The 26191-nt window shown below is 48.9% G+C and overlaps 1 protein-coding gene across 1 annotated transcript; it reads left to right on the top strand.

Annotated features, from left to right (window-relative positions):
• Positions 1-289: 289 nt before the first annotated feature.
• Positions 290-25456, top strand: Fam83a (family with sequence similarity 83 member A). The gene is made up of 4 exons (XM_059247805.1): positions 290-949; positions 9572-9739; positions 11749-11873; positions 24121-25456. The coding sequence occupies exons 1-4, from the start codon at positions 470-472 to the stop codon at positions 24656-24658; spliced, it is 1311 nt and encodes a 436-aa protein (XP_059103788.1). The 5' UTR covers positions 290-469; the 3' UTR covers positions 24659-25456.
• The last annotated feature ends 735 nt before the right edge of the window (positions 25457-26191 follow it).

Below are 26191 nucleotides of genomic sequence, written 5' to 3'. Positions count from 1 at the left end.
GGGGACCAGAGTACAGTCGTCCTTGGTCCTGTCTATCCCTTGGGCTGGTGGTGTTGGGGGAGGGGGGAGCCTCCTCACTGTAACAAAGGCCCCAGGGGCTCGAGGCCCTCAGTGTTGTGCAACGAAGTGGGAAAGCCTGTTCAGCCTGCGGCTGAAGCAGAGGAAACATCCCATGGTTGGCTGTGCCAGGGCGGTGACTGATCTAGCCTGCGGGCAGGGTGGTGACCGGCAGAGATAAGCCAATCCCTGGGCTGCAGGTGAGGATCCCTGAGAAGCATTGTTGGGCAGTGGGAATCTTTTCTCCAAATAGTCGAGAGGAGAGGAAAGAACTCCAGAGGCCAGTATGAGAAGCCCATAGCTTCCTAGGAATACCTGGAGCCCCTTTCTTCCCTGGTATTGTCTGCCTTCTCCCTCCGTCTGGAAGAGCTCCAGGGTTGGCCTCCACCTCAACGACTGAGGGACACGCAGCATGAGCCGGTCAAGGCATGTGGGCAAGATCCGGAAACGTCTGGAAGATGTTAAGAACCAGTGGATCCGGCCAGCCAGAGCTGACTTTAGTGACAATGAGAGCGCCCGGCTGGCCACAGATGCCCTCTTGGATGGGGGTCCTGAGGCTTATTGGCACGCTCTCAGCCAGGAAGGAGAGGTAGACTTCCTGTCCTCGGTGGAGGCCCAGTACATCCAGGCTCAGGCCAAGGAGCCCCCCAGTGCCCTAGATCCTGCAGGAGGGGCCGAGGCAGGGTCCAGAGGACTCGACTCCTGCTCTCTACAGTCGGGTACCTACTTCCCTGTGGCTTCGGAAGGCAGTGAACCAGCTCTGCTGCACAACTGGACCTTGGCTGAGAAGCCCTACCTGAAGGAGAAGTCCAGCGCCACTGTGTACTTCCAGATGGACAAACACAACAACATCAGAGATTTGGTCCGACGCTGCATCTCCCGGGCCAGCCAGGTACCCACGCAGAGCTGGTGTCTGCTTGGCCGCAGGCAGGGAGCTGGGCTGGTAGAACAGGGCGAGCGAGGGGCTGCACCCTGTTCTCACAGGTTTGCCCTGGAGCACAGACCCCTGGATGCCCGTTACAACCTGGATCCTAGGCCATGGACACCCATCCCTGGCACCACAATCCCCTGTGTGGGAAGAATACGTTTCTTTGCGTGCTCTCCAGCTCCTGTCCCATTGTCTGCCGCTCAACCCTGAATCCCCAGCAGATTCTCCTGTCCCTGTCCCTTTGCTTCAGGGCTTTGTACACTCTGCCTGGCCCCTCAATCTCCCCGCTTCTCATTTGGTTCAGGCTGCATGTTACTTCTGTGCTTCCAAATGAAGGGTGGGGACACTTATTAGTGGATATTCTTGTTCCCTTTGTCCTCTCGGCCCCTGTTTAGACCTGGCTGCCCACAAGTGACCCTGAGACCCCTGTTTTTTTCTTTTGTTTTGTTTTGTCTTTTTTTTTTTTTTTTTTTTTTTTTTTGAGACAGGGTTTCTCTGTGGCCCCGTGGTCCCTGTACCAGGCATCTCTAAGCACTAAAATAAAATAAAATAATAAAATTAAAAAATGGTATGGGGAGGGGGGTCAAAGAAAGTTCCCTTTTGCCAGAGTGCTGCTGTTGTTTTAAGACATTGAGGCAGACTCTGAAAATTCCTTCAGAACAAGGACTCAGCGGAGAGGACCTGAGGCACTGTGGCAGCCGGGGTAGGAGTTCCCAGTGCCCCCTGGTACTCAGACCTGTCAGCTGGGGGCTGGGGAGAGGGGCTCACTTTCTGATACCTCTTCTTTCCCACGGGGTTGTGGGTGCCCACCCCTCCTTCCTGAAGCTGCAGGGCAGAAAATCTGTCATCAGGTGTTGGGGGTGTGGCTCTGTGGTAGAGTACTTGTTTAGTGAATAGGAGGCCCTGAGTTCAATCATCCCTTGTACCACTGGTGTGTGTGGGGAGGAGTAATCTAGAAAATATTCCTTCTCCTCTCATCCCCTCCCTCCCCTCCCCTCCCCCCCCCCCCCCCCCCCCGTTGGTCTCTGTCTCATAAAGCATACACTGATATATACTTGTGTCTATGATCCTGGGCTCATGCCAGGATCCCCTCCCAGGGTCAACACTGTGTGAAATCTTAAAGTTCTGGGGAAAGCCACCAAGGCTGGGGGCCTGGAGGGTTGTGAGGGAGCAGAGTTCTAGAAAACTAAATAGAAGGTGTCAGTGGGTGGGGCCGCTGTGTGGCAGAGCTGCTTAGGAACTGTATTTCGTGACATGGGGGCATCAGCAGTGGACAGATGGGCCCAGGCAGGCTGTCAGGAGCCTGGGAGGCCTAGGACTGCCCTGTGACACCTCGGACAAGTGCCTTGACCTCTGGAGGCTCAGCTGCCACGCTGGACTGAGATTCCTTTTGGCCTGTTGCTGAGTGTGCTGGCTCTGGTTTCTTGGGTGACTGCTGGTGCTCTCCTAAGGGTGGGACTTGTGTGCAGAGAATGAATCCTTGGCCACAGCACCAGCTTTAGGGACAGTGTAACACCCTGGAAAGAAGCCAAGGCTGGCTGTGAAACCCGGTTCTCTGTCTGAGTCTCCCAGCTTTCCTTCTCCCCACCTGGCAGAGTATCTGCCCTCTGAGGCCCAAGCCCCACTCATGTTCTTTGTATGACACAGCATGGTATGGATCTTAGGACACATTTTCATCAGAAGAGTTCATCCAGAAGGGTGGACTTCCAGGTCCACTTAGCAGGTAAGAAGACCTGGATCCTCTGGAATGAGTTGCTATGACCTCTTTGGCTGGGTTCCCCTCTGCCACAGTTCCCTAAATGTCCTGAGGCTTCAATCACTTTTATTGCCTGCCTGACACCTGCAGGCTGACGTTGTGGTGTCCTTCACACATTCAAAGCTCATATGAGTGCATGAGCGCACATTCCAATACAGAGAGAGAGACAGAGACACAGAGAGACAGACAGACAGATACACGCACACATGCGCACGCACACACATACACGCACACACATGCACACACATACACACACACATACACACACACACACACATACACACACACACACACACACACACACACACACACACGCACACGCACATGCACAAAGGCTCAGGGGTGGTCTATTCCCACAGAGACGGTGGCAGAGATGGATAGGTGATAGATAGATAGGCTATCATAGAAGCAGATGATAAGAAGAGGGAAGAAAGTTGGCCTTAAGCTCCCATCTCCTGTAACTGCATCCCCTGAGAGGAAAGGGAGACAGGCTGAGGTGCAGCCTGACTGTCCACTCTAGAGCATTCCCCACCCTAAGATGCAGGATCCGCCCTCCTTCTCTCCCTTCAAGCTGATTCCTTCACTCCACCCGGCCCAGAGCAGCAAAGCAAAACTGCGGTCTCCCTGCCTTGGGGAAGCCCCTGTCAGCTGTCTCCCGCTGTGAGAGAGGACTGGAGTATGCCATGCCATGGATCACGCTGCAGGTGGGGCAAAGCTCAGCACCCGGAGACGGTGACTAAGGCAAGGTGCTGAGAAGAGGTGGCCTCTGAGAGTCAAAGGCTGAGTAAGAGTTTTCCAGGCAGAGAAGGAAGGGAGAATTCCAGGTAGAGAGGAGTCAGGTGCAAAGGTCAGAAGGGTCGTGTCAAGGGGGGAGCAGTCCTGGAGGTGGGGAGATACCACCATCTACCCAGTCGGACCCTAAGGAGTTGGGATGGGACAGGATGGAGGCTGCAAGGCCAGCAACTGTGTTGTGCCTTGTTGGGCAGAAGAGTGAGAACAGCACTTCCCAAGTTGGGTCACAAGACCCCGAGGATCCCTGAGGACTTGGCCGTGGTTCTATGATGCTCTGTTCTTTCTAAGTACTTATCCGTGTGAAAAAAAAATTATTTTATTTTCCCCCTGTAGAATCTGATGTAGCTTCTGATGGTCCTGTCTCCACCTCCCAAGCTCTGGGATTGCAGGCATGCACCACCACACCCAGTCTATGCACTGCTAGGAAGTGAACATGGAGCTTCATGCGTGCTAGGCAATCACTCTGCCCATGGAGCTATAACTTAGTCGTCCACCCCCCCCCACCCCCCCCCCCGCCGCCAAGAAAAGATTATTTTCCACTCACAGTGACATGCAGAAGGCTGAGGCAGGGGACAGGAGAAGCTACACTCATAGGTTAGCCAAAACGTAAAGCGTCAGGGCTGGGGTCTGTTACACACATGCAAAGTCCTGGCTTTGGTCCCCAGCACCGCACACAAACATACAACATATGAGGAGCAGGGTCATTGCTGCTCACCACAGCTTTCGAAAATCGTTATTTCTGAAACCTGTTATGTATTTTATAATGGGTCTGATGGCTGATACTTTAAAATAGCCGGAGGAACATTTTCAGGTTTAGTTTCTCATCTCAGTAGGTGTGACACACATAAGCAAAAGTTCTTGAAGATCATTAATCATTGTTAAGAGTGCAAGAAGATGCTCTGGGTAAGTTTAGGGCCAGTAGGTAAACTGAGGCAGAGATAAAGTAGGGTTGTATTCCTGACAGGAAGACAGAACTGGAATGTTACTTTTAATTCTAGAATATTCCTTCCTTACCCTCCTTCCCTCAGGCTGTCGCTGATGTACACAGACAGACAGCCGGACAAAAGGGTAATCCGCATCCTTGCTGGTGTGGAGCAGAATGATGAGGACATGGGTTTCCGGGATGGGGTGTGGGGAGCTCTGACCACATCCCAGCCCTGTGGCTGTGGAAAGCTGTCTGCACCCCTGGTTCCTCCCTGGGAAGCTGGGGGACTGGTGTTGAGGAAGTCCCATGAGACAAGCTTGTGGCTAATAGTATATATGCTCAGCGAACCTTTGCATGACTGATCTGTCAAAGGCATGTTCACAAAAAGAGCCTGGGACACAGAAGACAGAGAAAAGCCAGGGCGGTGCTGAGGGTCCCCAGCACCTATCTGTAGCACCAGCTCTGACCCCATCGTCTCATCTCAGTCCCCCGTCACTCCCACCCTCCCGCGGGTGAAGGGTTTCCGGCCTGAGGGCCTCCCAAGGGCCAGGATTTGGGGTCCACACGACATGTTGCAGGAGCAGGCGCTGCCCCATCTGACTCACATCCCTTCCACATCTTCAAAGCTGTAGGTTTCTGGAGCCAGCCTGCAGCGAGGCTTTGCTTGCAAAAATACCTTCCTTCTTCAGCACGGGGCTACATGAGGGGCCTTCCTTCTCTCTTCTGCTCACCTCTCATCACCATAGTGGTCCATCTGGTTGGCCCCAACCGAAACACAGCCCACCTGTTCCTGTTCCTATGGCTTATGCCATAGATGAGCGGGCATGGGTTTTAATCCTCTTCTCTAGCCTGAATTAAAGCAGCATTCTTGCATGAGGCTTTCACCTATACCTCCTTGCCAACGGTACGTAGGAAAGAAGAATGATACTTTAATTTAGCCTCATGTTAAAATACCCATCTTTCTCCTTGCTATTGCTGGGATCTTCATTACTGGGCTTGTTAGACCCAGCCAGAGGCATCCAGAAGAATCCAGAGCAGAGGGAGAAAGTAGACTGAACATGGCCATGACTGAACACGGAGAGAGGAGATTAGCAGGCCATAGAGAATAGAGGGAGTGTAGCGGGACTAGCAAGATCAGGAGCTGTCCACAGTGAGAGAAGCTGGGATTAAGAAGGATGAGTAGCTTGGGAGAGAGAAGGGCCAGGAGACTGGTGAGGAGCCTTTTAAATGAATAGCAAGTACATGTGAGTAGGGACTGAGGGAGCCTGGAGGCTAGCGGTGGACTTGATATACAGTAAGTACCAGGAGGCATACGTTAATTGGAGAGCCATAGTCCCTTTTGCTGGCGGTAAGGGAAATGACTCCTTTTGGTTGACAGGAACTGGCTTCACAAGGTCCTGAGGAACACTGGCTTTTAACTCACCGCCAGGAATCCTCCCATAGTCCAGTTTAAGCTCCTTTCTGGATATTTGGACTGCCTTGGGGAGTCTGGGGAACTGGAGTTTCCTTTGGACCTGACAGACTAACTCTGCTAGTTCCCAGCAGGTCCTCTCAATGGTGTGGGAACCCTCTGTTGATTTCCAGGGCCACCAAAACATCTCACCACAGATTTGGTGGCTTAGAACAACGGGGATTTATTCTCGAGCAGTTCTGGAAGCCGAGAGGATGGAATGGTGGCACCTGCTGGGCCACGCTCTCTTCAAACTCCAGGAAGAATCCTTGCTCATGTCACCCAGCCTCCGGAGGCTCCAGGCCTCTTGGCTACCCAACTCAAATCTCGGCCTCTGTCTTCACACAGCCTCTCCCTCCTCTTGCATCTCTCCTCTGCTATCTTTCATTTGGTTACAGGGTCTATGTAGCCCAGGCTGTCCCAGGCTCTGTGATCTCCCTGCCTCAGCTAAAACTCCAGTCTTACACCATAAAACCTCACTTCCTCTGTTACCTCTTGTCAGCCCACTGAGTAATCTGGGAAGAACTCACCTTGGCATTTCTCACTTAATTCCATCCGCAAAGACTTTTCTCCAAATAAGGTCTCATTCACAGGTCCCAGTGATTAGGCTATGACCATGTATTTTTAGCCGGGAGGAACCACAGTTCAATCCACTACACCTTCTAAGGTGACACCTCCCCATGTAGGGAGTTTAAGAATAGCAATTCAAGCCGGGCAGTGGTGGCACACGCCTTTAATCTCAGCACTCAGAGGCAGAGCCAGGCAGAGTTTGAGTACAGCCTGGTCTGCAGAGCGAGATCCAGGACAGGCACCAAAACAACACATAGAAACTCTGTCTGAGGAAAAAAAAAAAAGAAAAGAATAGCAATTCAAGCCAGTTACTGGCCTCAAATGAATCTAGCTGGAAGTCCACCCCAATAGGAAGCAAAGAAGATAAACCCAGATACCGTGTAGCCATCTTTGCAAGCATCCATAACCTAAATCAAGATGCCTTGTTTTATAAATCTGTCCCGTCTGTCACCTTCTCACCAACCCTGTCTCAGAGGAACACCTCTGCTACCCTGGAAAGGATGTGCTCTCTTCTGTCTATGCCTTGGAAGGGCAGTATTTATCTCACAGCAGAGAAAGAAGGTCCTGGCCATTTGGGCTCCTATACACTTACTATACAGACTTTCAGCTATGTGACCCCAGCTGTGGTTTTAATGGATTATGGGCCTTGCTGCTCAAGAGCAAGTTCTCCATTGTCTCCTCCCTTGCACAGATACCCTCATCAGCTAAGCAGTCATCCCCACACAGGTCCCGGCCACCTCCTTGAGGTGTTCTCTGTCCTTGCTAACTCCCAATTCTTTGGTGCTTTAAAAACAAGCAAAACAAAAATCATCGTCATAGGGCCTTTTGACATAGGCTTGTAATCCTAGCACTTGGAGGCTGAAGTGGGAAGATTGCAAGTCACTGCTTGCCTGGGCCGCACAGTGAGGCTCAAAGCAAAACGAAATGAAGAAAACACACACACGCACGCACGCACGCACGCACGCTATGTTGAGTATTGTTGGTCAGACGATAAAACAATATTGTTGTAGCTAGGTTAGCCACTTGTCTCAGAGCTATAACAAGACATCTGACAGAAACAAGTCCCAAAAGTTCTGCAGCCTCCCCCAAACTCCCCTCAATCTGGTGACCAAGTGTTCAAGCACACGAGCCTGTGGGGGACAGTTCACTGGCAAACAGTAACATCTACTGTTGAAGAAGAAACTGTCCACGCCCCTGCGGTCATGGCTACTAGTTTGGCTTAATCTGTCTATGATGTTCTACTCATGGTCATGGTGGAAGACGACGATTGGGGTTATTATGCTGTTTTTCACTTTATTCATGACTAACACTCATTTGTTGAGCACTTATTATTCAACAGGCCTTACTTCAGACCACAAAGATGCCACTGTGCCTTGCAATTTTAACACAATCATAATTACTTTTTTTTTTTTTTTTTTTGCTTTTTCGAGACAGGGTTTCTCTATATAGCTTTGCGCCTTTTCTGGAACTCACTCTGTAGCCCAGGCTGGCCTCGAACTCACAGAGATCTGCCTGCCTCTGCCTCCCGAGTGCTGGGATTAAAGGCATGTGCCACCACCACCCGGCCATAATTGCCTTTTTAAATGGCTTCCTAATAATGGAATTGTAACTATACCACCACTTGGGTATTAGGAAGGGAATAAATAAATCCAACAAACTAAGGGAGAAGATTTGTTGACATCCTTTGTGGAAAGGTCAGAAGTAGCTTGGCACAGTTATACCCCTGTAATCCCAACACTCAAGGGGCTGAGACAGGAGGATGGATTTGGCTTCAGGTATGGCTAGAACCAGTGTTCAGGTGCTGCTGAGGATCCATGGCCACTGCCTGGCCTTGCTTCCTCCAGGCTGCCTTCATTTTTGTGCCTGCTTTCCACAAGGGGCAGTACACTGGACAGCAGGGTCTCTAGCACACCAACTACGAGCTAAGCAAGTCAGTGGAGGAACAAACAAACAAATAAAACCTCTCCTTTTCTCAAGAGCTCCAACAAATGACCTAGACCAGTGTTCGTTAGAACAATGTGGATGGTGTGACCATCTCTGAACCGGTCTCTGTGGTCAGGAAGAGATGTGGTGCTCTCATGGCTCTTGGCCTTGGTCTCACGTTCTGCCGGTGACCAGTGGTTACCAGTAGCTCCATCCAAATCGAATTGGTAGAGAGCAGAGAGGTAAGACCATCCCTTCAAGTCTAATCCGCTGTTGACAGAAGGAGGAGCAATAGGAATTTGGCAGGCAGGAACACTTCCATCACGTCCTTTGTGAGACGTCTCAGCAAAGTTCTAAGGTGACTGACGATGCAGAGGCTTCTGGGAGATCAAGGTTTCTCCATCTCATTGGGATAGCTCTCTCCGATCTAGTTTGACTATGGTTCTTCCACGCCGGGTTTTGTTGTCTATGAAGTGAGGACTCTGAGGGAGGGGCACACTTAGGGGCCCATGAGATGGCTCTGCAGTTAAAGAGGGTCGCTGACATGCCAAGAATTCCACGACAGAAGGAGAGAACCAACTTGACAAGTTGTCCTCTGACCTCTACATGCACACAATGGCATGCTCGCACATGTGTGCACGTACGCGTACACACACACAAACACACACAGAGAGAGAGAGAGAGAGAGAGAGAGAGAGAGAGAGAGAGAGCAGAAAGGAGGGAGAAGAGAGAGAAGGAAGGAGAAACATAAATAAATGAAATATTAAAGAGATTAAGAACATTTGAAAAGCAGTGGTCACGTGTGCCTTCTACCTCCAAATGGCTGAGACTACGCGACGTTGGTTTTCTTTCTCTCTTCTGAGCCGGTTTTTCTTTCTGTCACCTCCTTACTCCTTTCTGTCACCTCCTTACTCTCTTCTCAACTTTTCCCCTCAGCGCTTCTCAACACAGAGACATGTGCCTAGGCTGGCATGGTGGGACCATGACAGGTGCAGGAACTCCACCTCGGCTCTTGCTTTCCCTTCCTCTAATCCTGCCCAGTCGGACCCTCCCCTATCTCACCCTCTCCCCTCTAGCTCCCCCAGACCCACTGGGGTTTAGGAAGTTGGGCTGAGATCTTGTAGCGCTGCCCTGACTTCTCTGGTAACGGAGCCCTCTCTCCTGGCCCAGGTCCTGGCCATCCTGATGGATGTGTTCACAGATGTGGAGATCTTTTGTGACATTCTGGAGGCAGCCAACAAGCGAGGGGTATTCGTCTGTGTGCTTCTGGACCAGGGAGGTGTGAAGCTCTTCCAGGAGATGTGTGACAAAGTTCAGATCTCTGATATTCATCTCAAGGTAAGGGGCCCAGGGACAGTTCTAAGGGTACCCCGTATCCATCAGATAGGACAGCGGCAGCTCATGCCCCCACCTCAATATCTCAAGAAGGCTTATTTCTTGCTCAACTTTCTATATAGGTCAACCAGACCTCTTCCAACTTATGCTATACGCTAAGGTATATGTAGTTGAGAAAGAGGACTGGAGAATTCTGAAGGCTATTGTTGGGCCCTGACCTGGATGAGATGTCCATCATTCCCACCTATAACCATTTGACCTTGAAGGAATGGAAATCTAGGGCCTGAGAAGTTTCAGGGCACCATGAATACCCAGTAAGCAGCTACATTTTTCTTTCCTCCTCTCAGCTTCGGAAACAAGGTTGTTACACCCCACCGCACAGGGCAACCCTGATGACCAGGAGGATATGTGTCTTGAACTCCCTGAACCTAACAGAAAGTTGATGTTCTTAGTCAAATCTTCCCCTAGACACACACATACACACTTCCCTCTCCTGGCAGGAAGGAAAGAAACCCGGAGACAGGAATTTAATTAGTCACGCAACCTTAAGAGCATTGAGTCCAAGTCAAAAGGAAAACCAGCCATAACTTTCATGAATAGGCCTAGCTTAACAGCTGATGGATGGTCCTTTTATATTCCCCCTCCAGCTCAAACACAACATCTGCCTCCAAAACACTACCCCCCAACACACACACACACACACACACACACACACACACACACACACACACACACACACACTTACACACACACACACACACACACACACACACACACACACACACATTGCCTGGGAGGCAGCTGAGTTCAGAGATCCCTCCTGATGCCACTGTCTACAACCAGTCACTCAGGGTCTGCCTGGTGTTCCCTGGGTCTCTGCTCCTTGACAAAAGGTCAATATAATAGATTGAGAGAGTCGATGCAGGCCTTGCCTTCACAGAGCACACCTACAGAGCAGTGGATATGACCTCTTTTCACTGAGATGCTGGGAGGAACTTCTGGAGGCACTGGAGTGCCCTTCCTAGAGATTGGTGGCCATGGACAAGGCATCGGTAGGGTCCTGGCAGTATTCCACAACCCTTGGCCAGAAGCCTACAGTAAATCCCCACACATCCCCCTGCTTTGTCCTTTCTAAGGTCTTCTTCCATGGGGTCCAGCAGAGGCATGGACACCAGATGCTGTCAGGGAGACAAGATACAAACAGAGTTAGGATTGGAATTGTGAACACATCTTTTCTCCAAATGGTCCAGGGTCCATGGTGGCCTTCACAACACTGCCTCCTCTTGTTATACTGGGCCAACTCTCTGACCAGCTTAGGGTATGGAACTCATGCCATAAGGCCACCTATGGACTTGCTTCTTGACAATGCAAGCCTTTTGTGGTCTATGAAGGCCTAGACTAGGGCTCCTTGGTCGTTCAGCCCTTGTCTTTCTTTTATTTGACTTATTTTTGTTGGAATTCTACCCTTTTGTTCCCCATTACCATCTATTGCCAGAGCAATGGGGGAAAAAAAACTTAGAAAACTAGGCCAACAAAAAATGTAAATAATACAAAATCTCTCCAAGCTTAGATAAAATCTTGGTGAACATCCTTCCAATTTCCTATGCAAATTGTCTCGGTGTGTTTGGGCTGCTATAGCAGACTGTCGTAGACTGGGTGGTCTATAAACAACTGAGATTTATTTCTTACAGTTCTGGAGGCAGAGAAATCCAAGATCAAGATGTCTGCAAATTCAGTGTTTGGTGAGGCTCTCTGCCTTGTTTATAAATGACTGTCGCGCTGTGTCTTCTTCATATGGCGTACAGAATGAGGGAGCTTGCCAGTCTGTGACATAGGGCACTAATCCCCTTTATGAGGCTCCACCCTGGTGAGCCAATTACCTCCCAAAGACTGCGGAACCACTGCATTGGAGATTAGGTTTCAACACAGAATTGGGGGGACATGTTCAGTCATAGCCTATGTGTTTATCGAGAAACAGTTAGTAAATGACACCTTTGCTTTGCTTCCAACAGAACATTTCCATCCGGAGTGTGGAAGGGGAAGTGTATTGTGCCAAGTCAGGCAGGAAATTTGCTGGCCAAATCCAAGAGAAATTCATTATATCAGACTGGAGATTTGTCTTATCTGGATCATACAGGTGAGTACTGGCTTCAGCTGCTGTCAAGGCTTCCTGGCAGTGAAGGGCTGAGGGGGGTGCCAGCTGGACCCCAGCTGCTCCCAGGGCACATCGCTTCTTTCTGTCCACAGAGTTCATCAAATAAACGGGGCAAGAGGCAAGAAATGTGGCCCCTTCCTGGTACTGAAATCAGACACAGAATTCTCTTTTCACCCTCTCAAGTCTCTTAGAAACTGTTATAAAGCAGTGGATTTGTTTTGCTGTGTGTGGCATGATCCGTTTGTTTTATTTATTTATTTTTATTTTGTATGTGTGAGTGCACGTGCATGTGTATAGTGTGGGGGATTATTTATGGAAGCCAGAGGTGGTTTTGTCGTCTTCCTGGCTCTCCACCTTATCTTTTGAGACAGGGTTTCTCACTGAACCTGGTATTCACCAATGGTTACATTGGCTGGGATCTTCCTGACTCCACCCACCCTGGGTTGGTTTACCCACACATGGGACCACACTTGGCTTTTCACATGGATGCGAGGGATCCTAAGTGAGGTGCTCATTGACTGCATAGTAGGCTGTTTACTAACTGAACCATCTCCCTGCCCTCTAAACTTTTATTGTTTTAATACAACCGATTTATTGATCCACGCACAGTTCACCTACTTAAATGTGCAGTTTGGTTCTCCTTAGCTTATTTACAGTGCTGCTTAACCATCATCACCCCAGTCAATTATCATCATAAGATGCCCCATTCCTACTAGCAGTGGCTGCCCTATTCCTCCAGTGCAATTAGGAACTTGCTCACTAGGCAACCACAAATCTACTTCCTGTTTTCATGACTTGGCCTCATCTAGACTTCTTGTATGAGTAGAACCATATATGCGGTCTCCTGCGGTTGGCTTCTTTCACTCAGCGTAGTGCTTTAATGTAGTGCTGTTGTGGGCTTACCACATTTCATTCATCCACTCTGCAGTGAATGGGCATTCATTCATTGTGCTGTTTCCACTTTTCAAACTTAGCGAGTAATTCAGGTAAGAATTCTCATGTACCATTTTTTTTGTGTGGAGTTATTTTTAATCCTCGTGAGTGTATTCCTAGTGGTGGAATTGCTGGGTATTAACTGTGTTTCCATTTGTGATGAACTGATGGAGATTTATTCTAAAGTAGCTATGTCATGTGTGCTTCTACCAGTAATGTCTGAAGGCTCCAACTGTGGTAGAATATTATTTTAGGGTGTGTTACTTTTGTTTATGTTGCATTTTGTTTAACTCTGTGAAGCTGTGTTACTGTGCCTGTTTAAAACACCTGATGGTCTAGTAAAGAACTGAATGGCCAATAGCAAGGCAGAAGAAAGGATAGGTGGGGCTGGCAGGCAGAGAGAACATATAGAAGGAGGAAATCTGGAAGGAAGAGGGATTGGAGAGCTAGGGGCCAGAGAAGGAAGAGGACTCCAGGGGTCCGGCCACCCAACTACACAGCAAGCCACAGAGTAAGAGTAAGATTTACAGAAGAGAACAGGAAAAGCCCAGAGGCAAAAGGTAGACAGGATAAGTTAACAAAAGCTGGCAAGAAACAAGCCAAGCTAAGGCTGAATATTTATAATTAAGAATAAGCCTGTGTGTGAGATTTATTTGGGAGCTGGGTGGCAGGCCCCTTAAAAGAGCAGAAACAACAAAGAAGAACAACCAACCTCTCTGACCTTGAGTGGTGTTTGTTACTGACTGTCTATTACTTGTGTCCCAGCCATCCTGGACAGACACATGCTCTTTCTTTGTGGGTTTGCCTTGCATTTCTCTGAGGACTAAGGATGTTGAGGCCTCCCTCTTTTGTCCCTTTGCATGTCTTCTTTAGAGGTTCCATTTGTCTTCAAACACGTCAAGACTTGGACACGAAGTGTCTGACTCTCCACTTAATGCAACAGTGCTGCTGAATCAGAGAACCACTATGCAGCCAGGTGGAGGCAGCCACTGAGCTTCTAGCGAAGGAGAAGTGAGCATAAAGGAAAGAGAACTGACGGGAGAAAACATAAAGATTGGCTTTCTTCTTCTCATTTTAGTACATCGTGCTTTTTACGACATTGATATCACTATTATTTGCATAGTGTCTCAGTCTACTTGTGTAGCTATACCAAAAAATTCCATACGTTGGGTAGCTTATGAATAATATAGACGTATGTCTCACAGTCCTGGAGGCTGGGAAGTTCAGGGTAAAATGAGTAGCCAACCCAGTGGCTAACAAAGGCCTATTGCCTGGCTCTTAGACACTGTCTTTTTATAAGTAGCCCTTGATATCTATCATCTAGGCAAAACCCCAAAAAGTCAGAAACTGAGTCTTTACTGGGAAGACCTTGGATTACCACCCCAAAGATCTGTCTTCCATCTCATCTTCAGCCAGCAGATTACAGAGAAAAGAAGAACAAAAACTGTCACTCAAAATTAGTCTTGCCTCTCTGGTCAGGTGGTCTACCTTATCTCTGAAGTTCTGCTGCTTCTCATTAGGATCTCTCTATATAGTGGGAGGGAAGGTGCCCATACATCAGGGCCACTGAGATTTTCATTCAGCTTGGACCTGGTGTCAGATAAATAGATTGAAGGTCAACTCAGAAATCAAGTATTAACAGGGTGTAGATGCTAAGGTACAGGTAGATTCTGTCCTACAGAGTGAAGTACAAATGTGATTTTATAATACTTGCTATGAGATGCCCAAAGATAGCATTTTTACTAAGAAAAGCTATGTTCACACTGCTCCCACACACAGCAAAAGGGATGAGGGAACTCTCTGTAGTCTTTTTTTTTTTTTTTTTTTTTTTTTTTTTTTTTTGTAAGGGCACGCCTCTGTCAGTTACATTCCTTGTTGGCCTAACACCTGACAGGAACAATTTCAGGGAGGAAGGATTTGCTTGGGCTCACAAATCAAGGGGCTACAGTTCACCATGAGGGGAAGGCACGGTGGCCGGACTTCACATACGGCAGCGGAACTTACAGCAAAGCCTTTTACATCTTGATGGGTACGTTAACCAACACTCTTGTTGCTGGGATCAAATACCCGGCACAAAGAATGAAGCTTAGGTGAGCAAAGGTTTGTTTTGGCTCATGGTCAAGGGGGAAGTCCCTCATGGCAGGGAAGATACAACTGCTGGGGCTTGAGGCACCCTGTCCCATTGCAGGACAGTCCGGAAGCAGGGAGTTAGGGATGCTGATGCTCCGCTTGCTTTCTCCCGACATGGTACCACCACAGTTATGGTGGATCTTCCCATCTCCGTTAACCTGACTGAGCTAATACTTCCCAGGCTTGCCCGTAGTCTTGTCTCTTGTGTGAGTCTCCATCCTATCAAGCTGACAACATTAACCTCCACGGTGGATCAGGAAGGAGATAGATGCGCGGGGTCAATGCAGAGCTGGGCTGTCATCCTTATGGGCTGACCCCCAGTGCTCCCCTCTCTAGCTTGGCCCCACTTTCTAAGGGTTCCACAGCCTCCCAAAACAACGCCACCATCTGGGGACCAGAATTCCAATAGACGAGCCCCTGGAAGGCATTTCGGATTCAAACCATGGCAGGCACTTAATCTCATGAGGGCTCCACCTTCGAGACCTAATCACTGTCTGAAGCACCCCGCCCCAATATCGCTTCATTAAGGATGAGGATTTTTAACTTGTGGATTGGGGGGAGACATCAACACTGAGTTCTAACACAAACCTCCCTTTTCCGAGACCATTTGTATTAGTCAGCATTTTTATAGCAAACTACCAGAGGCTACTGTGAAACCAAATCGGGAACCACACTGTTCTACATTGTTATTAAGTCCGCATCCCTCACAAGAATAAGTTTCTATTTCCTAAGCCTAATGTATCCTACAAACCATGTTTTTCAACCTCCGCTGAACTTGTGACCCCGTGATGTATGCCCACCCCTTTGCCTTGCTAAACTCCTGAACCTGTGAGATATGATTGACCTTTTGCCTAACGAAAATGTATCTTCCCTGATTCCTTGAGGACTCCCCTTCCACGGGATGTATTCTTGCTCTTATCCACTCCACAGGCAGCAGCCCTGAGCTCTGAGTCCCCCACTCTTCTGTCCAGGTGCTAACAGTCAATTATCCCGGCCGCTATTTTCTATCAACCCTGACCCTTCCCCGTAAAAGGGAGCTCAAAAGCCAGGGAGCGGCTGCTCTCTGAAATCCCGACTTTGAGAGAGGCAGCTGGCTGGCCAGTTCTAAATATAACTTGCTTTAATCAGACAGTCATGAATTCTTTTTTGTCCAGGTCTAACACAACTAACTTTTTTTTTTTTTTTAAAGATTTATTTATTATGTATACAGCATGTATGACTGTAGGTCAGAAGAGGGCACCAGATCTCATTACAGATGGTTGTGAGCCACCATGTGGTTGCTGGGAATTGAACTCAGGACCTCTGGAAGAGCAGTCAGTACTCTTAACCTCTGAGCCATCTCTCCAGCCCCCCACAACTAACTTTATACAGAGAAAAGTCGTATTTGGTTTACAGCTTGGGAAGATTAGCCTGGCCTCTGGTGAAGATGGTACATTATTAGGACAGGAGTGTGAGTAGAAGCCCACGCTTACATCAAAAACCAGGGCGAGAAACGGAGGAGAGGCAGGGCCACGCTGCCTTTTTTATCGTTATTTTTATTCGTCTATCCATATAATGGTGTTTTGCTTGTATGCATGTCTGTGTACCATGTGGTGCCTGGAGAGGCCAAAGAGGGCATCGGATCCCCTGAACTGGAGTTAAAGATGGGTGGGAGCCACTGTGTAGTCCTCTGGAAAAGCATCCCGTGCCATTTCTCCAGCCTGCCCTCAGTGCCTCTTAAGGGCATACCTCCCACTGGCTCTCCTTAAGCCCCACTCCTGTGGTTTGCTTTCCTCCCTATACTATCAGTCTATGGAGCAAGTCCTTAATGAATGGGTCTTCAGCAGATACTACCTGTATCCAAACTACAGCACCATTATCTGCAAATTTTCTGTTCTATTTTGACAGTTGCCCTTGATACAAAAAAATTATTCCTGAAGTAAGGCGTCTGTAGTTGGGCACTTTATTCCTCATTCTATTATTACTACATTAAAATTCATATAACATAAAATTAATCATTTTTCTTTTTTCTTTTCTTTTTTTAAAATTTTTCAAGACAGGGTTTCTCTGTGCAGCCTTAGCTGTCCTGGAACTCACTCTGTAGACCAGGCTGGCCTTGAACTCACAGAGATCCACCTGCCTCTGCCTCCCGAGTGCTGGGATTAAAGGTGTGCACTACCACCATCCGGCTCCTGGTTTTCTTTTGCTATGACCACAAGGCACAGATCTCAGATTCCAGACTCTGCTAAGCAGTTTGGGGAGAGCCAGTCAGGAGTGTGAATTCCAGGCTGGTCAGTCAACCCTGCAGTTGGAGTGCTGGGGAACTCCAGCAGCTACTGGGATGCTGGAATTTTCCTGATTTCTCAGTGCAGTGTTGGCTGGGCATGTAAGCGTCTCATTGATAAACTGGTTAAGTGAAAGGCTTTCCTGTTTATTTATTTATCTTTTTTACTTGCTTTTCATTTGAAAAATTTCTCTGGTTTTGTAAATTCTCACAGTCTGCAGTTTCTCTGTGCAGTTGGCACTCACTTGTAAAGAGGTTTGAGAGAACCAAGGTACGTTGGAATTCTTATTATTTAGGGGCCTCTTTTGTTTCATTTGATAACTGTGGAGTACAGATTGTATGCCTGGACCTTTGTTTGCAGACATTTGGTTCTACTTACACTTTACCTGTTCTTGTGGAATAAAGAGTTCATACCCTGAACTTAACTAGCAGTGTGGACAGTCACCCTTGGATTGCAGGGTATTAATTTGAGCTATTTTCCATTTCGAGTCTATAAACTTTACATTAGTACCTGGCTGGGGAAGAATCTGGACGGGCAGTTAGTTCTGGGTTGCATACATATATCCGTTGACAAAAGCTTGACCTGCCCTTCAAATTCCTGGGAGTCATTTAATATCCTGAGGACACTTCCTTCCTTCCTTCCTTCCTTCCTTCCTTCCTTCCTTCCTTTCTTTCTTCTTATTTCTTTTTTTAATTAATTCAATTTTTTCATTTATTTTATAACCTGATCATACTTTCCCCTCCTTCCTCTTCTCCTATCCCCTCCTTTGCTCCCTCCCTCCCTCCATCCCACCCACTCTTCCTCTGTCTCTGTTCAGAAAGGGGCAGGCCTCCCATGGGCATCAACAAAGCATGGCACATCAAGTTGAGGTAGGACTAAGCTCCTCCCTTTGTATTAATGCTGGGTAAGGCAACCCAGTATGAGGAATAGGTTCTCCAAAGTCAGCTCAAGCATTTGGGGACAGGTCCCACTCCTGTTGCTAGGAGTTCCATGAATAGGCCAAGCTACACAACTGTCACACATCTGCAGAGGGCCGAGGTCTGTCCTGTGCAGGCTCCCTAGCTGTTGTCCAGACTCTGTGAGCTCCTATGAACCAGTGTTAGCTGTTTCCATGGGATCCCTCGGGGGACACTTTCTTTTTACCTTTCTTTTTTGAGCTCGTCCTTGGCATGCTGAATTTATGTAATTTTATGTGTTATTTTGTGTGTTGGTCTGATACGCTTTTCTCTAAGATGATTGGCTTGAGAAAGACAGAAGTTCTGGTGTCTTCAAAGTAGTCCTGTTAGAAGGCACAATTGGTTAATGCTCTCTGCCTGCCCTGGGTGACTCTGGATGACTGGAGAGGTGTTAGGATGTCTGACCCCGGACACACAGTAGCCTCATAAGGAATCACATCAGGAGAGTGTGTCTTGGTCCTGGATGGAAGGGGCTTCGGTATCTTGTTACACACAAGGGCCTGGTCACCCTGTGCCTACAGCTACTCTACACCCTTGGGTGTGAGGATTTCAGGAGACACCTAAAGGGGCGTATTCAGCCTATTAGTGACACTCTGGGAAGAAGTCCCCATCAAGAAGCATAACTTACTGATTGAAAATACTCCATTACCACCAACGCTGCAGCCATCCTGAGACCCTAACCAAACGAGTCTTAAGACAGCGAAACTTAATCTAATGCATAATTACTGGACACACTAAACAGCCTCTTCCAGATGCTGTGTTTTTGTTTCTTTAGTCTTAATCTCACTAAAGTTGGTATTCCTGGTATGTCCTATTTAAAATGTTTTTGCATCATTTGTAGGCATTTTTGCATAACTTTTAGACTGTAGTTGGAGTGTTAAGTAATGGCACAGGCTGTTCCCTCGGAATGTCTGTCTTCCTGTTTCTGTTTCCTCTGCCCTCTCTTCTAAACACCAGTTATTCAGGGCCCTGTTAGAGTTCCCGCAAGGACGAGAGAGGGTCCAGGAGCCATGTCCTTAGGAAATGTGCTCAGGTGCTGGATGGAGAGATTAAAAAGCAAACAAAAATGGATGCTGTTGCTGATGGGGCTGAGGGAATCTTAGCCAAAGGACTGAGGCAGGGAGATCAGAGCTGGGCCTGTGCCGTCCTGTGCCATCCTGTACCGTCCCCTTCGGCGTCAAGGGAAACGCAATCTCCATTGATCTTTAACTGCTCAAAGTGTGGACCGTTCCACCGTCTAATCCCCGAGTTGGCACCGTGTTCACTTCTGAACTAAGTCAACATAATCTTATGTGTCACATTATCCCTGAAAATCATAAGAACTTGAGCTTGTGGGCTCATGTCCACACCCAGTGCACGCCTCTCTCAGCCTGCTTCCTCATCCACACGAAATGGACTAATGCTCCATTAGGCTGTCGGGAAGATCAAGTAAATGACAAGTGCAGATACTTACCTGCCTGGCGTGAGCTGCACCAAAAGGTTTGTGTAAGACGTTGGTATTAGGGCCGGTGTGCCGGCTCAGCGGGTAAAGGCACATCTCACATAAGCCTGATGACCTCAGTTCTATTCCTGGAACCCACAGTGGAAGGAGAGAACGGACCTCAGAGAGTTGTCCTCTGACCTCCATACATACAGTGCTGTGGCTGTAGACACATGCATACACACACACACATATCATCATCATCATCATCATCATCTCAACACACACACACACACATATAAACACACACACACACACACACTAATTTTTTTTTTCAGTTAAATGACACTGATGTTAGATATAATGGCTCATGTATGCTGTAATCCCAGCACCCAGAGTGCTGAGGCAGCAGAATTGCTGTGAGTTCTGGGCAGTCTGGGCTACAGAGTGAGACCCTGTCTCAAAACAAAAACAAATTGACATGTACATTCTCCTGTATTGGGCTAGCTATAGTTATAACTCCAGGCAGGGTTTGTTCAATAGTGAGTTTGTTTCCTCGACCCAACACACCTAGGTCTCCTATACAGAGTAATCTGCCCTCTCTGACAGGTTCTAGTGAACAGGAAAGAGCTGTGATTATTATGAGCACATTAATCAATGACTTGTGGAGAATTATTCCAGGAGATGAGGTCCCTTCCTGTGCCTCACCCCTTCTGTGAGACTTATTAGAGGAAAGCACCAGAGAGCACGGCCAGGTTTCCTGAGACGATGTGTGCCCAACAAGGCAGCGGGGCCAGGCAGCACTGGACACATGTCCACTGCACCTAATGCTAACAGCTCTTTCTCAGTGACAGTCTGGGGAAGGGAAGGGTCAAACTCTTTACCCTGAACCCGTTTGGGCTGTAGAGAAGAGTGTGCGGTGAGAATCGGGGCGATTGTGGAGTTCCACAGCCGTCGACGGGAACCAGGCTTATTGCTCTGCATTGGTTGGGGCTGTAGGCATGATGGGGTGTGCAGGGTCAGGTGAGAATCCAGGTGAGGTTATTTTGGTTTGGGGCACTGGGGATTGAACCCAGGGTATCATGCATGCTAGACAAATGCACTACCACTGAGCTACATCTCCAGCCCTCTTTCTACTTTTTATTTTGATACGAAGTCAAAATGAATTGCGCAGTCTGGCCTTGACCATTCCACCTTCCTCCCTCGGCCTCCCAAGGGGCTGAGATACCACGTAAGGTTTTAGCAAACACTGAAAATTGTGAAACGCTTTTGTTTTAGAGAATGGCTTTGGAAGGTGTTTGGGATTTTCTCCTCCAGGTGAACATTCACCGCTTATAGCCCAACAGTTGAGCTCCTAGGTATAGATCAAGAGAAGCTGGTTCACATGTATGTGGGAGACACGTATGTTAAGATAGTAGTGTTAATAACAGGAGCTACCCAGAGCCCACCTAATCAGTGAAGTCGCCAACGGAATAGTATGTAACAGTCAAAAAGGTGCAGCAAGAAGCAACAACCGGACACATCTTAGCAATGTCATATTAAAAGGAAAATCCTAAAAGATTGCATACATGTTTTAAAAAAAAAAAAAACTAAAATTGAAATATTTACTTATAAGAATAAATAGAAGTCTAAGGCATTATTTCTATCTACGGACTATAAAAGCAGAGCTTGGTGGTATGGTTTGAATCTAAACTGTCCCCACAGGCTTGTGCTTCAGATGTTGATTCTCTACGGTAGTGTTGCTGTTTGGAAGGGCTGTGGAACCTTTAGGGGGTGGGGCCTCGATGGTGGACCTAGACTAAATGGGGTGTGCCTTTGAAGGTTACAGCCTGGCCCTGGCTCTCTCTGCTCCATCATCCTATGAACATCTCCGCCACAAGTCCCAACCTCCATGAACATACTGCTATTGGTGAAATTATTAAGGCCACTCCACGTAGTTAAAAGGAGATTTATTTAATGGCGTAACTTACAAATTAAGGGACAGGTAGGTCGCGGGGTCTGGGGAAGGTGTATCACAGTCCAGCGGTGTTCTCTGGAGCTCTGCTTGGTCCACCTCCACCATCCAGGGTCCCGGAGCCGAGTGCACCCCCGCCGATCCAGATCTTGGGTATCTAGGTGCCTCCCTTGGCCCCGCCTTGTAGGCGTGACAGTTGCCGAAGTCTCAATGGGGGTTGGAACTTCCAGATCAAAGCTGGAATGGCTACCCACTACACACCACCATGCCTTCCCTGTGACAAACTCAAATCCTCGACCCCGTGACCAAAACCAAAGCTGTTGTCCCCGGAGCTGTTTCTAACAGTTTTGGTCACAGTGATGTAACTGACACAGGTCCTGTAGTCACAGGACACCTCACACTGACATGTTCTTAGCTCAGGACCCTAGGACGAGGCTGCTGGGAGGACCAGGCCACTAGGTGTGGGCTGTGACCCAGAGACCAGGCTGATGAGATGGCTCAGTGGGTAAAGCCACTTGTGCCAGCCTAATGACCTGAGTGCTGGCCCCAGAACCAACCAGTGGAAGGAGATTCCTGTAAGGTGTCCTGTGACCGCCATATACACACCGTAGCAGGACCCTGCCTGCGCTCATACATGTATCATACACAGCATGCACAATGATAAATAGACACGATTTTAAAGGCAGCTAGCTTTCATTTCCAGCCGTGCTAATGCCACTATGTAAAAGAGGAAAATAAATAGATACATGAATTAAATAAGCCGTCGGTAGGCTTATTTATCCAGGAAGGAGAGTGGGCTACCAGACAAAGCTTATGAGGCTTTGCCTTCAGGGTCCAAACTCGGCACACAGAAAAAGTCATTCCTTCCCCAGGGTTTAGTGAAAGAAGCGTATGAGCCCAGTAATACATAAGTGCAGAATGAATAGGGGCACCCAGGGGCTGGAATGACCTAAGACAGTGATTCTCAACCTGTGGGTCGAAACCCCATGGGAATTGTACGACCCTTTCATAGGGGTCATATATCAGATATCCTGTATATCAGATATTTACATTATGATTCATAACAGCAGCAAAATTACAGTTACAAAGTAGCAATGGAAATAATTTTATGCCTGGGGGTCACCACAGCCTGAGGAACTGTATTAAAGGGTCGCTGCATTCGGAGGAAGGTTGAGAACCACTGGCCTAAGAAGTTCGTAGGGCGTCATTGGGCTTGTTTTGTGGAACAAAGTACACACCTATGTGTCTTGATCTTGTCTGATTCCAAACAACACTGCGAGATTGATTTCTCAGTCCAAGCCAAGCCTGATTGTTCACCCTGCTCCCTGCCTCCTGGCTGGCCTGCGCTCAGCCTCAGAGGCTGCCATCATCTCCAGCTGTGGGTGCTCCTGGGTGGGAGGAGAAGCTTAAACAAAGCATCCCAATTGTTCCGAGGATTAGCCTGGCTTGTGTGAGCCTGTCCACAGTACAGGGAACCCAACCGGGGTCTGGGGCCAGGGCTGGATGGCAAGGCTGGCAGGCAGAGGGCTGGGAGCAGAGGCCCTTCCTTGGAGGCTTGTCTCTCATCAGCTCTGGCACTCCCCACACCCTGAGGACTCTGGCTTTTTTCTGGCTATCCCTCTGCACCATTCCCTACCCTAGGGATGGCCCATTTGAGTAGGGAACCTGGGGCCCCTCGCCTTCTCTTGATGGGGCATCTCTTCTGTTCTCAGCTTCTCCGGAAATCGAGAAGGTTTTCCATCCAAGATCCAAAAGCATTTGCTAAAATAAGAGAATCATAAAAATAAGGTATAAATGCCTCAGAGAGTATTTTGTTTTCAAGGAGCAAAATGGGCTAAATCCTCATTCAATAGCACTATTTGTTTGTTTATTCATTCATTCATTCGTTCGTTCGTTCGTTTGTTTATTTATTTGGCGGGGTCCTGTTGCTAGCCTGGAACTCACAGTCATCGTCCTTCCTCAACTTCCTGAGCCCTGAGATAAAAGGCCAGTGCCACCTCTCTGAGCCTGAAGGGCAGTTTAGATTTTCATGGAAACACAGCAGGGCCATCCAACACTCTCAGTCCCGACCCTTTTGCCTGTTTGGGGAGCAATTTTCCAAACTGATAAATGTTGGCTGGAGGCAGATGCGCCATCTTACAGGTGGGAACACGGAAGGCCCCCAATACTAGCGCCATCAGATGACTCCTGAATGGAGGTAGAGAGGATTCAGCTCACACAGCCATTTTCTGACCCTTGCGGGGTGTCTGTCTGTCCGTCTCTGTGTCTGTGTGTGCGGGAAAAGTGAGTGGGTGGATGCGTTGGGGATGTTAGGAACCTTGAAGCCAAAGGCTTACTCCGACACCTCAATGACTCATCTGCGAGCATGTCCTGGTCTCTGGGCCTCAGCGCTGCCGTTTGCAGAAAGGGAGACGAAGCTATGCAGGGTTCACATAACCAGTTGTCAGGGCTTCTGCTCAGATGAAGTGTGCCTGCTCATGCAGAGGGCCAGTGGCCCAGGTGAGCGGCTCTGAGGGTCGCACAAACCCAAGACTGATTGCCATGATTCTTCACTGTCTCCTCTCCCCTCCAGCTTCTCTTGGCTCTGCGGACACGTGCACAGGAACATCCTCTCCAAGTTCACCGGCCAGGCTGTGGAGCTGTTTGATGAGGAGTTCCGACGCCTCTACGCCTCCTCCAAGCCGGTGATGGGCCTGAAGTCCCCGAGGCTCGTGGCCCCACTCCGGCCCAGCAAGGGTCCAGGAGCCCCCAATGGCCACCTCAGTGGTAGCAGCGGCTCCGCGGGTGACCGAACCTCCTCCAACCCCTTCAGCAACCTGTCTACCGGCAGCAATACCCTCAACCAGAGTGTGTCCACATCCTCAGGGCCGGGCAGTCCGCTGGCCCCCATCCCACCCGCGGCCCCAAGGCTTCAGCCCTATCACAGCCCCCGGAGAGCCGTGGCCCCACAGGCCCTGTTGGTACCCATGAGGCCCCATGAGGGAGCATCTGCTCCCTACAGCGGCTTCATGGCCTATAGACCCACCCGGCTGCAGCTGCAGCAGCTCGGCCTGGTGCCCAGGGTGACTCACCCCTGGAGGCCTTTTCTACAGGCCTTGCCTCATTTTTGAAGGGTCCTTTCCCCTCACTGCCTTCCTCCGGAGTGAGGACTAGGCACTTCTGAATTTTCTGACTCAAAGGCCATGCCTTAATGGCCAATAGGATCGAGCCTGATTCCCTGAGAGCTAAAAGCACTAGAGGTGGGTTAGGGGGTTGGATTACTGCCTATCTCTGAATGTTCCCAGGCCTGAGACCATCCACTTGACAAACTGTATGAGTTCCTTGGTTTTCCTCAGTAGACCTAGGTAGCCCATTCTAGAAGATTCCAGGGAGGCAGCGGAGGACCCTCAATGGCAAAATGTGACTGAGAATCCCTGTCGTCCAAAGGCCATCCTGGACTTTGATATTGATGTCTACATAATGGAAAAATGGGTAGATGTTTTTATAAACAGGATCCACTCCCCAAAGACTCAGCAAGGGAAGATTCAGTGACAAGGGTGAGAACATTCTGGATGTTTCTGGTAGGAAATGCCCCTCCCCTGTTCAGTGTCTTAAAACTGGAGTTCCCCGGACCTGATGGATTAGTAATGAGACCCCAGAAACTTTGAGTATGTGGGGTCACCTGAATCTGCCACCAGCGGGGATTCGACAACCTGATTCCACAAGGCATTTTCACAGACTCTGGAAGGCCTTGAAGTCTGGGCCGGCTGCAGGGACGTGAGCTGTCACGGCTGGAAATGGCCTTCAGCAAGGCCCAAGGCCGCCTTGGACAACTTTTCAAAGGTTCAGCTAGCCCCAGGCGGCCACCTGCCTCCAGGTCTGAGGTCTCTGCTTGTCCTGTTGATGCCCTGAGAAATAAATGTGGAACCCTCACGAGGCCATCATTAGTTCATTCCTGAAGAATGTGACAGCTACTCCTCTGCGGGGACAGCTCGGGGGAGGAGGGAAATGGGGTCACAAGACAAGCTCCAGCCTAGTCCAGCCAAAAGAAGGCAGGTGCCTGGGACCTGGCACACACACACACACACACACACACACACACCCCTCCTGCTAGCCATAACCCATCACAACAAAACCCTGGGCTTTACTAAGGAGGGCTTAGCAGTCCTGAGGAGTAGAGCCCTTCCTTCCTCCTGTCCCCCGTTTCTGACGGCGATGGCACACTCAGTTTCCAACTCATCCATCCCTCTGCCTTATTTATCCCACACTCCTGGCACAGGCAGGGCTGCTCTGGTTTCCATTTGTTTCTTTTGAAGTCTATTCCCACCCTCCCTTAACTTTGCTCTCTCTTAGTTCTGACAATTTAAAAAACACTCGTATTGGGATTCCAATTTTTTTAAATTATATATGGTGTGTGTGTGTGTGTGTGTGTGTGTGTGTGTGTGTGTGCGCTGCAGTGCATGTGTGGAGGCCAGAGGACAATGTGTGTGGCACTCAGGTCTCTTGTGGTGCCCAGGGCCCAGGGATCCAAGTCAGGCCTTCCGGGTTGGTGGCAAATTCCCTCACTCTCTGAGCCACCCTACCAGGCAGCCCCGAGGCTGCTGTTACACCCTGACACCAGCATAGGGTGAAGGTGCAATTACCAGGCCTGGCTGAGTTCTAAA

Source organism: Peromyscus eremicus, chromosome 20 (assembly GCF_949786415.1).
Source record: "Peromyscus eremicus chromosome 20, PerEre_H2_v1, whole genome shotgun sequence".
Classification (NCBI taxonomy): Eukaryota; Metazoa; Chordata; class Mammalia; order Rodentia; family Cricetidae; genus Peromyscus; species Peromyscus eremicus.
Note: the sequence above shows the minus strand (reverse complement) of the source record. Positions and strands in the feature narration are given on the sequence as shown.

Excerpts from the sequence above, each read along its gene's own strand:
- Fam83a (XM_059247805.1), top strand. The coding sequence starts at position 470 with ATGAGCCGGTCAAGGCATGTGGGCAAGATCCGGAAACGTCTGGAAGAT. Across the intron at positions 9,740-11,748 it reads TCTCTGATATTCATCTCAAG|AACATTTCCATCCGGAGTGT; the intron begins GTAAGGGGCCCA and ends TGCTTCCAACAG. Across the intron at positions 11,874-24,120 it reads GTCTTATCTGGATCATACAG|CTTCTCTTGGCTCTGCGGAC; the intron begins GTGAGTACTGGC and ends TCTCCCCTCCAG.